A 15,732-nucleotide genomic window follows, 5' to 3' on the forward strand; every position below is an offset into this window, starting at 1 on the left:
GAGAGCCTTTGAGTCAAGTGACCACGCACATGGATTCAAGGACATAGACCTGGGACCAGACCGTCCGCCTGTGCAGAGAAGCTTAGGCCTGAGGTGGAACCTGTCAGCTGACACCTTCGGTTTCCAAATCAACTGTGCAGACAAACCATTCACTAAACGTGTCCTGTCAGTGGTATATAGACTATATGACCCACTGGGATTCGTAGCACCAATTACCATACAAGGTAAATCCCTTCTGAGACAGCTCTCTCCGAAACCGTCAAGGACTGGGATGCCCCACTACCTCCTGATAAGGAACCAAAATGGGAAACCTGGAAGCAATCTGTGTGCCTTGGATAAAATCCATATACCGAGATGATACGCTGGAATCTCACTTGCTGCTAGCACCAGGACGGAACTCCATGTGTTCTCGGATGCATCCACGGAGGTCATTGCAGCTGTTGCCTACCTGAAGGTGACGGGATCCGACAATCAAGATCATGTTGGTTTCACTTTTGGCAAGGCTAAGTTGGCTCCCAAGCCTGACCACACTATTCCCAGGCTTGAACTCTGTGGGACCGTGCTTGCAGTAGAACTTGCAGACTTTATTCAGCATGAGCTGGACACTCACATAGATGACGTACAATACTACAGTGACAGTAAAATTGTCTTAGGTTACATCTACAACCAAACGAGGCGCTTCTACGTGTACGTCAGTAACCGCATTGAGAGAATAAGAAGGTCTTCCAAACCTGAACAGTGGCACTATATCCCATCTGAACTTAATCCAGCCGACCATGCCCTAGACCTATGCCTATAAATTCCTTTGCTAACTCTTCTTGGCTTTCAGGTCCAAAGTTTCTGCTGGAACAGAAGGGAAGTGAATTTGTCCAGGAAGTCTTCAGCATCCAGTATCCGAATGACGATCCAAAAGTCCGCTCCGAGGTCAGTGCTCTGGCCACGAAACCAACCTCCACCCTCAGTTGCCAGCGCTTCAAACGCTTCTCCAATTGGATGAAACTCGTTAAGACTATGGCAAGGTTAGTCCACATTGCGAGATCTTATCACAATTCACATGGAGACAAAGACTGTCATGGTTGGCACGTCTGCCAAAAACCACTCTCTACTGAGGACATTCTGGGAGGATAAACTATGAGCAGAACTCTGCAATAGTACTTTGTCCATTGGATTACAGTTGGGTCAGAGATAGTTTGGCCTAGTGCGGCTTCTCTGATCCGAAGATGGGTTTTCCTTTGGATTATCTCAGGAACTGACTTTAATGTCTTATCTTATTTAAAGTTGTTGTTATTGCATTACATGCATGTTTGGTTTCATTTTCTAGGTTGTTGGACTTTATTTCAAAGGACATTAATATAGTGAAATCCCTTACGGAACAGGGAGTGTGCTGTTCCATGTATGTTGTTATATTTTACTCTGCTGCCACCCAATGGCCTTTTCCGTATGGCAGCTTGTTATTCATTAATTCTTGTGGGCATGTCTTTCACTTCCAGTTCAGGGGTCAAGTCTTCTCTTCCTCTGGCAGCCATTTCATTTTCAGTTTACATGCTGTTGTGAGAGGACACGCTTGAACCGAGCTTAGGAAGGCATCAGTCTTTAGACCTCTTGCTGCTCACGATTCATACTTGGTGCTATATCTTACTGTACCTTGTCTGCATTTCTGGAGAAGGTACTGTATTACCAGTTATACGCTGTATGTCCAGATTTCCAAATAAACAAGTCTGGATTGCACAATCCCTGGTGTGCATCATCTCTCCGGACGCTGAACAGTATTGGTCCTGTCTGCCTCATATCGAGGAAATACTGAAGGTACGATTCTCTCTCACAACCCTTATTAATCAACCACACCTCCATTCGCCTCATGTGGGGACAGAACAAGTAGATCATTAGAGACTTTAGTGAGGGCAGTTTCAGAGTGTAAAGAGCGGAAACCAGATTGAAGAGGGTCGTGAAGAGAGTTATCTGAGAGATAGCGGGTAAGATAGGAGTGGACCAGGAGTTCGAGGAGTTTAGAGTTAAAGAGAAGAATAGAGACAGGTCTGTATGGTTTTTTAAGTAGTGGATGTATGATGGCAATCTGTCATCACACTGAGTGTAACTGGTCCATCCTGAGCAGACAATCAGTTATCACACGGAGTATAACCAGTCTATTGCGAAAAGAGAATCTCATCACACTAAGCATAACTGGTCCATCACGGCCAGACAATTTGTCATCACACTGAACATCACCGTTCCATACCTCCAAATAATCAGTTACCTCACAGAGCGTAACCGGTCTATCCTGACCATTCTGTCGGTCAAACTGAGCAAAACCAGTCCATCCTGACCAATCTGTCATCACACTGAATGTCACTGGTCCATACCTACCAGACAATATCTCATGTTGAGCTTAACTGGTCCATTACAAACATACAGTCATTACAGTGAGCGTAACGGTCCCTCCTGACCAGTCATTATAGTGACTGGGTCCCTTCCAACGAGAGAATAGGTCATTACTGTGAGCGAAGCAATCCATCCTTACCTGTCATTACACTGAGCATAAGCAGTTAATTCTGACCAGACAATGTGTTGTCACCTGAACGTATCCCATATACACCAACCAGCTGAGCGGTCATTACACTGAGCGCAACTGATCCATTGCCAGTAAAAAGGTGATTATAGGGAGTGTAACCAGTCGATCTATCGCAACACGGAGCATAACTACCATATATGGGCAACAACCAGAAAAGTGATCATTACGGTTACACTGAGAATTCTGCTATCTTCTTTCAGTTGGTAGTCATGATGGTTCCTTCGCTAATGATTTCAGTGTGAGGTTGTCAGTCATGGGACATTGTCTGAAACAATCGTCATTCCCTATTTGTTTTCTCTACACCAGGGGAATGACGTAGGGGGGTTACGTTACACAACCTTCACGGTAGTGCCCCTGCCTCTCATGTAAAGGTTGCCACACACACAGTCAGATTGCTTACACCCCGATTGCTTACACCCCCTGGTTTTGACAAGTGTCGAAAAAGAGAAGCATCAAATCAGGTGGATCTTAACATATTCAAGTCCACTTGTTTTTTGTGGAGACAAGCAGCCGGTGATTTGTGGCAGCGGCTTACTCCCCATTCTGAACACATGGATACCAGGGCAATCCAAACGTGTGAGGAAGTACTACTCGTTGGGCCAACAGGTATTCCTCAGCAGCTGTCTAGTTCCACATGATGGATAGCTGATCCGCTGGTTAGGGTTAAGGCTACTTCACACTAAGCGAGGTCGCTAGCGAGATCGCTGCGGAGTCACAAGTTTTGTGACGCAACAGCGACCTCAGTAGCGATCTTGCTATGTGTGACACGTAGCAGCGACCAGGCCCCTGCTGTGAGATCGCTGGTCGTGTCGGAATGGCCTGGACCTTTTTTTGATCGTTGAGGTCCCCCTGGGTAGCACACATCGCTGTGTTTGACACCTTACCAACGACCTCGTTGACGACTCAGACACCGACACATAGGCGTGCATTTGCGTTGCCTTTTCCCCACCCCTCCGATTGGTGGTCGCTACTGCATTCTGATTGGCGGTCATGCCTTCAACAGAAGGCGACATAGTAGCGCTTCCATCCTTTGTACCTAACCGCGTGGTGGTTTGCAGATCGTTGTAGAGTTCTCCGGCCTGCGACTCCTCTTCGATGTATCTATTCTTCAACGGTTCTTCTGACACCTATATTTTGTGCACGGTAGGTATTGTTTGGGGTCTCAAATGCGTTTTCATTTTTCCTTAATCTGCAAACCACCAATCGGAACTGTATGGGCGCGGAAAAGGCAACGCAAATGCATGCCTGTGTGATTACAACGTCACACAGGACGTCCCTCATCGAGGTCTGAATCGTCATAATAGCTGCCATGTGACAGGGTCACAACGACCAACGACATCGTTGTACAGGTCGCTACAGGTCGCCGCATCGCTGCTGCATCGTTGGGAAGATCTCACTGTTTGACATCTCACCAGCGACCACATAGCGACGCAGCAACGATCCCTGACAGGTCGTATCATTGTCGGGATCGCTTTAGCGTCGCTAAGTGTGACGGGGCCTTTAAGGACACTGTGACTGAATGTACCATGGTCAGTTTTATCTTTGACAATAAGACCTGATCCGCTGATCTTTAATGTGTACAGCTGCTTTGGTGGTGGATTATCTTCCAATCTCCTGTGCTGAGTGGCAGGGTGCCATATTCACAGCTGGCCACAGTCTAATTTACATAGATTACAAGAGGTCACCCTGCTAGGAAGGAGCCGGCTCATAGTCATCGGGTAATAAGCAATGTAATTATCATCCAAAATCACTCCCTCCCCCACCTCATACGTTTAGCGTGAGAAACCCATTACAGACACAGGCCAGATGCACTGTAAATTCATTTAGGTTTTCTCCTTTCCCTCTCCTACTAGCTGTTCCTATCACATTTGCCCCTACTCTTCCCATTTCTCCTTATTGCCTTTGATTGATTTTCTCCTAACCGTTTCCACCTCATTAGCCTTTTCCTCTCTGCTTCCACCTTCTTTGCATGCTTCCCCATTAGCCCCCCTACTCCTCCCTGATCCCGCCTCATTTGTCCCCTCCTCCTCACCGCTCCCACTTCATTAAACTCCTTCTCGCAGATGCCACCTCATTTGCCCTCTCCTCACTGATTCGGCCTTGTTTGCCCCCTTGCCACTTCCACCTCATTTGCCCCCTTCTACTTGCTGCTTCCACATCGTTTGACACCCTTGCATCATGGACAATTCCATCTTGATTGACCCCTTCGCTGCTTATGCCTCCTTTGCCTTCACTTCATTATTTGTCCCCATTTGTCCCCCTCTTCTCGCTGCTTCCGCCTTATTTGACCACCTCTCTGCTCACTGCTTCAGCCAAGTCTGTCCCCCTCTCCTCTGTTTCTGCCTTGCTTGACCCTCATCTCGCCGCTTCCCCCTCATCTCCTCACCAATTCTGCCTTGTTTGACGGCCCCTCCTCCTCACCGCTTCCACTTAATTTGCCCCTTCGTCACTTGATCCCTCTCCTAGCCATTTCTGCCTCGTTTGACTGACTCCTCCTCACCGCTTAAGCCTCGTTTCACCCCTCCTTCTCGCCGCTTCCGCCTCGATTGCCTTCCTCACCATTGTGCCTCGTTTACCCCCCATCTCCGCTTCTGCCTTGTTTGACCCCTCTCCTCCTTGCCATTTGTGCAGTTTGTCTCCCTCTCATCTTTGCCGCTTGCGCATTGTTTGCCTTCCTCTTTTCCTTACCATTTATACCTTGTTTGTCCTCCCTCTCCTCACAATTTCCCCCTTTTTTACCCCCTCTCTCGCTCTCTTCTGCCTCATTTGCCTCCCTCTATTCCTCACCATTTGTGCCTCCTTTGTCCCACTCTCCTCCATGCCATTTACACCTCGTTTGACTCCCCTCCTCCTCGCCGCTTCTCCTTCATTTGACCGCATCTTCTCACCAATTTTGCCTAGTTTGACCCCTCTCCTCATCGTCACTCCTGTCTCGTTTGACCCCCACTCTTCCTCACCATTTGTGCTTCATTTGACACCCTGTCCTCTTTCTACTGGTTTGCCTTCCTCACCATTTGTACCTTGTTTGCCCACCCTCTCACCATTTCTGCCTCGCCCCCCCCCCCCCCCCCCATTTTCCCTTGCTTTTTATGCCTCCCTCTCTTCAACTGCCTCATTGCTATTTCAGTCTTGTTTGCCTCCCTGTTTTCCTCACCCTTTATGCCTCATTTGCCCTCCCTCTCCACACCATTTAAGCTTTTTTTTTTACCCCTCTCTTTGGCAATTCTGCCTCGTTTGACCTCCTCTCTTTCTCACCATTTGTGCCTCGTTTGATGCCCTCTCCTCTTCTGACTTGTTTGCCTTTGTACCTTGTTTGCCCAACTTTTCCTCACCATTTCTGCCCCCCCCCCCCCCCCCCCCTCCCGTTCCCCCTTGTTTTTTACGACTCTCTCTCAAACTGCCTCATGTCCTCTCTGGGCTGCAGAGACAATTATTGGTCATTAATCCAGTATCTAATGAAACTTTCCATTATAATCTCTCTGATTAGTTACCGTTAAGCTGCCTCAGAATGTAGGAGCTGGGGATGAGGGCCTCACAAACACACTGCAGTGGGATATATTAATTGTAGCGCCCTCCAGCGGCGGTCCACAATTACACACAGAGCCGTATCTAGCGCCAGATAATACAGAATGTGGAGAATTATACCCAGACCCCACAGTGCCTCGGAGCTGAGAACAAGCAGGTGAGCGACCAAATCTGAATGTACAGGATGGAAACAAAACAAAGCCAAAAGGAATGTTTAATGTGAAATGTTGAATGCACATGATAGATGGCGGCACTTTCTAGGACACGTGCTCCACCTTCATTATATTGGTATAACCCGATCCCGGTCTCCAGCCAGTCAGGATAATGACAATGTCGTCCTTGTGCAGGAATCCTCGCACCTTCCCTGTCAGATAATGGAGCAGGTGAGTAAGAGGCAACAACCGAGTCATTCTTGTGCAAGCTTATATTGCCAACATCTCTGCCCCAAACCGAACCAGAGCCCCGCCTGCTCTGCCCCCAAACCGAAACTAAGTTACGCTTGCTCTGTCCCAAAGGACTGCCGGCTCTGCCCCCAAAGCCCCGCCGGCTCTGCACAGAACCAATGTTTCACCTGCTCTGTCTCTAGACCAGACCTGGGCAAAGTGCGGCCCGCGGGCCAAATCCGGCCATCTGGCTGTCTCAGTCCAGCCCGTGGACCAAGACAGCTGTGGGGCTGGAAACCAGAGGTCCTCGGGCCACACCGTGCCTGCTTGTTCGCTGTCTCTATCTGCCCTGTGTTGGTATATATGAGGAGCCTCCGGCCACTTCCTCCATCAATGAGAGTATGAAACAGCTGACGCGATGACGTCATTTCATCACGTCAGCTGTGTACTGTGGATAGTCAGCACACCAGAGACAGGAACAGAAGCAGAGCACCAGGGAACAGGACCGTGGTGAGAATGTGGTGTTCTTTTTCTTTCATTTATATGGGATATTTTGGTGGGCATGGGGATGCTATAGGGGTGTCATGCAAAACATGGGGATGCTATGGGGGTGTTATGCAGTATATAGGGAGACTGTGGGGCTCATGCCACATATGGGGGAGGCTGTGTGGGGCTCAAGATTAAGTGATAATATTAATTGTATCAATAATGCAATAATTATAATACATCGATATTAATATTGAGTAGAATTAATTTCAGCCTATTGGTTCGGCCTCCAGAACAGTCACGGTCTCATGTGGCCCCTCGGGAAAATTAATTGCCTACCCCTGCTGTACACCAAACTAAAGCTCCACCTGCTCTACCACCAAAGCCTAGATTGCTCTGCCCCCAACACTGATCAAAACTCAGCCTGCTCTACCACAAGACCAAACCAAAGCTCCGCCTGCCCCACCTGCTCTGTCCCCAAAGTCTCAGCTGCTGTCGCCAAAGCACTGCCCCCAAAACCTCACCTGCTCTACCCTCACAGCTCCACCTGCTGACCCTAGAGAGAACCAAAGCTCTGCCTGCTCTGCCCCCAAATGCTCCACCTGCTCGGCCCCCACCAAAGGTCCGCTTGCTGCACCTCCAGATTACACCAAAGCTCCGCCTGCTATGCCCCCGGACTACACCAAAGCTCCACCCCAAGATTACACCAAAGTTCTGCCTGGTCCGCCCACAGACTACACCAAAGCTCTTCCTGCTCCACCCAAGACAGAATAAAAGCTCCACCCCCAAATAATACCAAAGCTCCACCTGCTCCACCCTAAGATTACATCAAAGTTCTGCCTACTCCGCCCCTAGACTACACCAAAGTTCCTTTCAAAAAATAGAAAATAGGGTGGCACTCACTGTCCCATTAAAATTGTTCTTTATTTGGAATCACATTAAAAGACAGAAGCAGGAGAGACTGGTGTGGAAACACATCCGACGACAGCCGTTTCGTGCTGGTGTGCACACATCTATGGGTCTCTAAGTGGAAAGGAAGTGACGGGCTCATATACAGGTAACAGTACAGAGCCTCCCCACTTCGGATGTAATCCTAATCAACGGAGACTTTGATCCACCCACTATACCTTAGACCAGCAACAAGGAAACACAATTATAAAAACCTCTATGTCCACCATTAACCCCCAGAGCTTTTTTCGGTTTTGTGTTTTCGTTTTTCACTCCCCTTCTTCCCAGAGCCATAACTTTTTATTTTTCCAGCAATATGGCAGTGTGATGGCTTGTTTTTTTCAGGACGAGTTGTACTTTTGAACCACACCATTGATTTTACCATGTCATCCACTAGAAAAAGGAAAACAAAATTCCAAGTGTGGTGAAATTGCACATAAAGTGCAATCCCACACTTGTTTTTTGTTTGGCTTTTTTACTAGGTTCACTAAATGCTAAAACTGACCTGCCATTATGATTCTCCAGGTCATTACGAGTTCACAGACACCTAACATGTCTAGGTTCTTTTTTTATCTAAGTGGTGAAAAAAAATCCAAACTTTGTAAAATAAATAAATAAATATTGCGTCATTTTCTGATACCCGTGGCGTCTCTATTTTTCGTGATCTCTTGTTAGATGAGGGCTTTTTTGCGTGCCGAGCTGACGTTTTTAACGATACCATTTTGGTGCAGATACGATCTTTTGATCGCCTGTTGTTGCATTTTAATGAAATGTCGTGCCGAAAAAAAAACAAACGTAATTCTGGCAGTTTTAGTTTTTTTCATGTTACGCCGTTTAGCGATCAGGTTAATCCTTTTTTTTTTTAATGATCGATCGGACGATTCTGAAAGCGGCGATATCAAACATGTGTATGATTGATTTTGTTTTTCTAGTTTTATTTTGAATGGGGAGATTTGAACTTTTATTTTTTTATATTTTTAATTTTTTTTTTTTTTACTTCTGGCATGCTTTAATAATCTCCATGGGAGACTAGAACCTGCCATAACCCGATCGGCTCTGCTACATATAGGTGATTATCAAATCGCTTCTATATTGTAGAATTACTCACTTGCTAGGTGACGTCTTGGTTGTCATGCCACCATACCGGTGACCCGCGATCACGTGACGTGGGTCACCGGTGAGCGGATTTCTGGTGCGATTGGAAGAAGCGCTTGTTAAATGCCGCTTTCAGCGTTTGACAGTGGCATTTAACGGGTTAATAGCCGCGGGTGGATTGCGATTCCACCCACAACTATTCCAGGCACATGTCAGCTGTTCAAAACAGCTGTTATGTGCCGGGAAAGATGTGGGCTCCCCGCCGAAGCCCACATAAAAGGGAGTGAGTCCGTCACCGGCGTAAGTGTACGCCTGATGTTGGAAAGGGGGTTAAAAAGCAAACATACATAATCATAGAAAAACAGACATATCAATCTTATCGTTGAATCCTGTTGCACCCTATGCTTGTGTGCGTAGGATCCACTCAACTTCTCTACTAAGCAGCAAACTATGGAGATCCCCTCCCTGGAAAGGTAACTTAACCCTTTCAATCCCTGAAAAGCGTCAAGTCGCAGGATTACTGGCATGACACTCTCTTACATGGTTTATCAATTCTAAGGGCAAACACAAACTGGGAGAATTCGATTCTGGCCATATTTTCTCATGGAATAATAATACATTGGTGCAGAAGAAAAATGTTAACCATTTTCAAGGAAGGGTAATTATAGGAGGGTGCAAAAGATTGGCCGACCGACTGACTTAAAGGGACACTGTCACCTGAATTTGGAGGGAACAATCTTCAGCCATGGAGGCGGGGTTTTGGGGTTTTTGATTCACCCTTTCCTTACCCGCTGGCTGCATGCTGGCTGCAATATTGGATTGAAGTTCATTCTCTGTCCTCCGTAGTACATGCCTGCACAAGGCAATCTTGCACAGCGCAGGTGTGTACTATGGAGGACAGAGAATGAACTTCAATCCAATATTGCAGCCAGCAGGTAAGGAAAGGGTGAATCAAAAACCCCAAAACCCCGCCTCCGTGGCTGAAGATTGTTCCCTCCAAATCCAGGTGACAGTGTCCCTTTAAATGCTAATGAGACGGATTCCACCAAAAGTCATCCCCCTTCACCCTAAATGACCTCTGCCACTGCTACAGCAGCCCCTATAGGAGAAAGACCCGAAAAGGCGGCATGAGGAAGAAACATGAACAAGAATCGCAAGCAGAAACAAGTCTCATGGAGATGGGCTCAGCAGCATGCTCAGCAAGTAATGTAATAGATAAACCATTATTTCTTATTTTTAGTGACTCTATAGCGACAGGGTCTGTTCCGCAGGACTGGCGCATAGCAAATGTGGTGCCAATATTCAAAAAGGGCTCTAAAAGTGAACCTGGAAATTATAGGCCAGTAAGTCTAAACTCTATTGTTGGTAAAATATTTGAAGGGTTTCTGAGGGATGTTATTCTGGATTATCTCAATGAGAATAACTGTTTAACTCCATATCAGCATGGGTTTATGAGAAATCGCTCCTGTCAAACCAATCTAATCAGTTTTTATGAAGAGGTAAGCTATAGACTGGACCACGGTGAGTCATTGGACGTGGTATATCTCGATTTTTCCAAAGCGTTTGATACCGTGCCGCACAAGAGGTTGGTACACAAAATGAGAATGCTTGGTCTGGGGGAAAATGTGTGTAAATGGGTTAGTAACTGGCTTAGTGATAGAAAGCAGAGGGTGGTTATAAATGGTATAGTCTCTAACTGGGTCGCTGTGACCAGTGGGGTACCGCAGGGGTCAGTATTGGGACCTGTTCTCTTCAACATATTCATTAATGATCTGGTAGAAGGTTTACACAGTAAAATATCGATATTTGCAGATGATACAAAACTATGTAAAGCAGTTAATACAAGAGAAGATAGTATTTTGCTACAGATGGATCTGGATAAGTTGGAAACTTGGGCTGAAAGGTGGCAGATGAGGTTTAACAATGATAAATGTAAGGTTATACACATGGGAAGAGGGAATCAATATCACCATTACACACTGAACGGGAAACCACTGGGTAAATCTGACAGGGAGAAGGACTTGGGGATCCTAGTTAATGATAAACTTACCTGGAGCAGCCAGTGCCAGGCAGCAGCTGCCAAGGCAAACAGGATCATGGGGTGCATTAAAAGAGGTCTGGATACACATGATGAGAGCATTATACTGCCTCTGTACAAATCCCTAGTTAGACCGCACATGGAGTACTGTGTCCAGTTTTGGGCACCGGTGCTCAGGAAGGATATAATGGAACTAGAGAGAGTACAAAGGAGGGCAACAAAATTAATAAAGGGGATGGGAGAACTACAATACCCAGATAGATTAGCGAAATTAGGATTATTTAGTCTAGAAAAAAGACGACTGAGGGGCGATCTAATAACCATGTATAAGTATATAAGGGGACAATACAAATATCTCGCTGAGGATCTGTTTATACCAAGGAAGGTGACGGGCACAAGGGGGCATTCTTTGCGTCTGGAGGAGAGAAGGTTTTTCCACCAACATAGAAGAGGATTCTTTACTGTTAGGGCAGTGAGAATCTGGAATTGCTTGCCTGAGGAGGTGGTGATGGCGAACTCAGTCGAGGGGTTCAAGAGAGGCCTGGATGTCTTCCTGGAGCAGAACAATATTGTATCATACAATTATTAGGTTCTGTAGAAGGACGTAGATCTGGGTATTTATTATGATGGAATATAGGCTGAACTGGATGGACAAATGTCTTTTTTCGGCCTTACTAACTATGTTACTATGTTACTATGTTACTATGCATATCGATTCTGTATTAGGGTTTAGGTTTTTGTTTGCCAAAAGAATTTGATTTGGTAGATTTCCAGATAGACATGTTTAAAGCAACTGGAAAATTCCATTTGTGCAAGTCATTTGCTTTGTCACAGCAGATCAATACACCATCCGTGGAGGGAGACAATCAATGTTCAGTGGGACCATTAGGGTTCATGGTGGCGGGATGTGGTGGTGCCCTCCAGGCGGCAGTCAGGGAGGACGCGGTCATCTTTCACAGTTTAGCCAAGTCCTCAAGGGCCAGTGCCAGACGGGCCCACCTGTCACACGTGGAGCCCTTTAGGGGAAGTGTAAAAATCTTCTTATATGCCTCCAATTTCACTGGGAAATGCTATTGACCTGTTCGAGGAACAGATTGTTAGAGATGTGGAGGCTTTAGTTTATCCAAAATGGTCATCTAATGCTCACCCTTTGGGACGCCCCACTGTATCTGGGATAAAGTTACTTACTGAACCCCTATGCAAATACCTGGTTTGCTTCGCCCCTTATTGAAGGAGGTCCCTTCTTAGGTGAAAAACAGAAATGAATTTTCTGGCTGCCTTGTGGGAATTTTCATGGCAGGATGGCTTTTCACATGTCACATGGAAAGCCTTTGCACCAGCATTCCACAAAAAGAGGGGGTGGAAGCCATCAGAGCGGTATTATCAAGTACTGAAAAAAAACGGGGACTTTATTGAGTATGTATGTGAGGGGATTCAATTCATCTTCAAACATAATGCCTTTAAATTCCTAGACACGTGGTATCTACAGCAAGTAGGCACCGTGATGGGCACTCCTGTAGCGTGCACGTTTGCCAATTTGTTTCTTGCTGCATTTGAGGAGAATTAGGTGTATGCCCTTGAAAATCCCATTTTGAAACCTGTCATGCTTTACATCAAATTTGTAGATGGCATCTTCATGGTGTGGGATGGATCACAGGAATTATTTCACAAGTTTGCGGAGTACCTGAATGCATCGATCACCATGAATATGAGGTTCATGTCCAAATTCGGTGGATCATAGTTGGAATTTTTGGATGTATAATTAATGGTGAATCAAGGTACCTTGACAACAGAAGTGTTCAGAAAGCCCTCATCCACCAATTTCCTCATACATTGCAACAGCGCTCACCCTCTGCATGTTAAAAAAATCTTTGACATATAGCCAGTTCTTGAGGCTCAAGAGGGTTAATAGTAACCCGGATCGTTATAGTTAATCTTTAGATTTATACAGAAGATTTTTGGATAGGGGATACCTAGGATCTTCATTGGATGCAGCCCTTGATAGAGCCAATTCCCCTCCCTCTCAGTTTATTGAGGCAAGTACAATTAAAAAGAAGACTACACGGCAGAAACAAGGCTAAAGATATATTTTCAGTTTGAAATACGGCCCCATGAAGACGAAGTAGAGCAGCAATTAATAACCACTGGCATATGCTGGAAAAAAGAAGAAGAGATTGCGGAGATAGTGTAGCGGAGACCCCTGATTTCTAATAGGCAAAGAATCAACCTTACAGATGTATTAGTACAAAATCGTATCAAAACAGAATCCAAAAATTGGTGTGAAAATAGTATACCAGAGGGCAATTTCAAATGTGGACGCTGTTCCTTTGGCTCTTACCAACTTCATTCAAGGCAACTCAATATAGAGGGAGTAAAGCATAGGGTCCATGATTTCATCACCTGTTGCACATGCTATACAGTTTATGTTATTCTTTGCCCTTGTAGATTTTTCTACATTGGCAAAACTATCCGACCACTTTTTGTTCGTATCCGGGAGCATTTCAATTCCATACAATCGGGAAAAGGTGCCTTTAGATTGGTATACCATGTAAGAGTGTCATGCCAGTAATCCTGCAACTTTACGCTTTGCATGGATCGAAAGGGTTAACTTTCCTGTCCAGGGAGGAAATCTCCATAGGTTGCTGCTTAGGGGAGAAGCTGAATGGATCCTGTGCAAACGAGCACAGGGTGCGACAGGATTCAATGATACGATTGATGTGTCTGTTTTTCTATGATTAGGATTATGTCTGTTCACTTTTTAATGGTGCAGATAGAGGTTTTTAGAATTGTGTTTCCATGTTGCTGGTCTAAGGTATGGTGGGTGGATCGAAGTCTCCATTAGGATGACTTCAAAAGTGGGGAGGCTCTGTACTGTTACCTGTGTATGAGCCCCATCACTTCCTTTCCACCTAGGTAGAAGCGCACATCAGCGCGAAACGGCCGTTGTCTGATGTGTTTCCACACCAGTCTCTCCTGCCTCGGCCTTTTAATGTGATTCCAAATAAAGGACCATTTTAATGGGACGGTGAGTGGCACCCTCTTTTCTATTTTTTGATAAAGGCTTTGGCATTGTGGTTTTCTGCACGGGTCGGCACCCAAGAATCCTGGAGCAGGTATATTTATCAACATAAGCTCCCCTGGCATTATTTCATATAACGGACTTCAGGTGTGCAGCTATGCCGATGACATTTTTCCTTCATTCACGTCTAGACCAAGGCTCCACCTGCTCCGATGCAGGCTACAACAAAGCTCTGACTGCTCCACCCCAAGATTACACCAAAGCTCCGCCTGCTCCGATGAAGGCTACAACACAGCTCATTCTGCTCCACCCCCAGATATCACCAAAGCTCCGCCTGCTCCGATGCAGGCTACAATAAAGCTCTACCTGCTCCACCCCCAGATTACACCAAAGCTCCGCCTGCCCCGATATAGGCTACAACAAAGCTCTGCCTGCTCCACCCCCAGACTACACAAAAGCTCCGCCTGCTCCGATGAAGGCTACAACACAGCTCTGCCTGCTCCACCCCAAGATTACACCAAAGCTCCGCCTGCCCCGATATAGGCTACAACAAAGCTCTGCCTGCTCCATCCCCAGACTACACAAAAGCTCCGCCTGCTCTGATGAAGGCTACAACAGCTCTGTCTGCTCCACCCCAAGATTACACCAAAGCTCCGCCTGCTCCAATGTAGGCTACAACAGCTCTGTCTGCTCCACCCGAAGATTACACCAAAGCTCCGCCTGCTCCAATGTAGGCTACAACAAAGCTCCACCTCCAGATTACACCAAAGCTTCGCCTGCTCTGATGTAGGCTACAGCACAGCTCTGGAAGATGTAGAAAAGGTGTGTACTCCACCTACTAAAATCTTGAAATTCTTTATTGGTGCATATAAATATAGCGTGATTAAAATCCTTGCTCAAAGGTGGATGCAGTCATGAAGATCGAAACGCGTTGTCTATCTATGCGATCTTAATCATGTCTAACAGCATATGAGCATTGCCAGTATTCATAGTACTAAGAAACCAATCACATGACTGAGAAGTCCCAGGTCCTAATACAGAACCATGTAACAATAAAACTAAGTATAAATAAATAAAAACTATTTAACAATAATGATATATTTCGTTTTTCTTATTTAAACCTAACGGTGATCTCGTTTGTAAAGTGTGTATCCAATACGCGTCTTTTGATATCCCCACCACGATTAGAGCATTTAAACAATTCTATGCCCTGGACAGACATCGCTGCAATGTTACCTCCGTGGCAAGCAGCAAAATGTCTGGCAACCATAGATACATTTCGATTACCTCCGTTGAAATTACTGGCATCTCTATATGTTCAGAGATTCTCATTTTGAGCTTTCTGGTGGTACATCCCACATATGAAAGTTTACACTGTGTTCAATTGATCTTATATACCACGTTTTTAGAGTGGCAATTTATAAAATCTCTAATTTTATAACTTTTAGAGTTATCATAATTAGTGAATGTATTGCCTAATTGTCTAGATGCACATGTGCTGCATGCGATAGTGCCGCATTTATAGAAGCCTTTACATTCCAACCACGTATTAGATTTAGGTTTGGATGTATATTGACTTGGAGAAATTATATCTCCTATGGTTGGGGCTCTTCTGGCTACTAAATTTATGCCGTCATTTAGTATATTTGACAAAATGTCATCCTGTTCT

At 45.7% G+C, this 15,732-nt stretch overlaps 1 protein-coding gene across 3 annotated transcripts in view; it reads right to left on the reverse strand.

Annotated features, from left to right (window-relative positions):
- Positions 1–6,294: 6,294 nt before the first annotated feature.
- Positions 6,295–15,732, reverse strand: part of PKLR (pyruvate kinase L/R) — an 85,931-nt gene continuing 76,493 nt past the window's right edge. For all 3 annotated transcript variants that reach the window (XM_069769291.1, XM_069769300.1, XM_069769309.1), the window contains exon 11: positions 6,295–6,458. In XM_069769291.1, coding sequence (XP_069625392.1) covers positions 6,352–6,458 — 107 coding nt within the window. In that variant the 3' untranslated portion in view covers positions 6,295–6,351. The remainder of the gene's footprint in view (positions 6,459–15,732) is intronic.

The sequence above is a fragment of the Ranitomeya imitator genome, chromosome 1, assembly GCF_032444005.1.
Source record: "Ranitomeya imitator isolate aRanImi1 chromosome 1, aRanImi1.pri, whole genome shotgun sequence".
NCBI classification, from domain to species: Eukaryota; Metazoa; Chordata; class Amphibia; order Anura; family Dendrobatidae; genus Ranitomeya; species Ranitomeya imitator.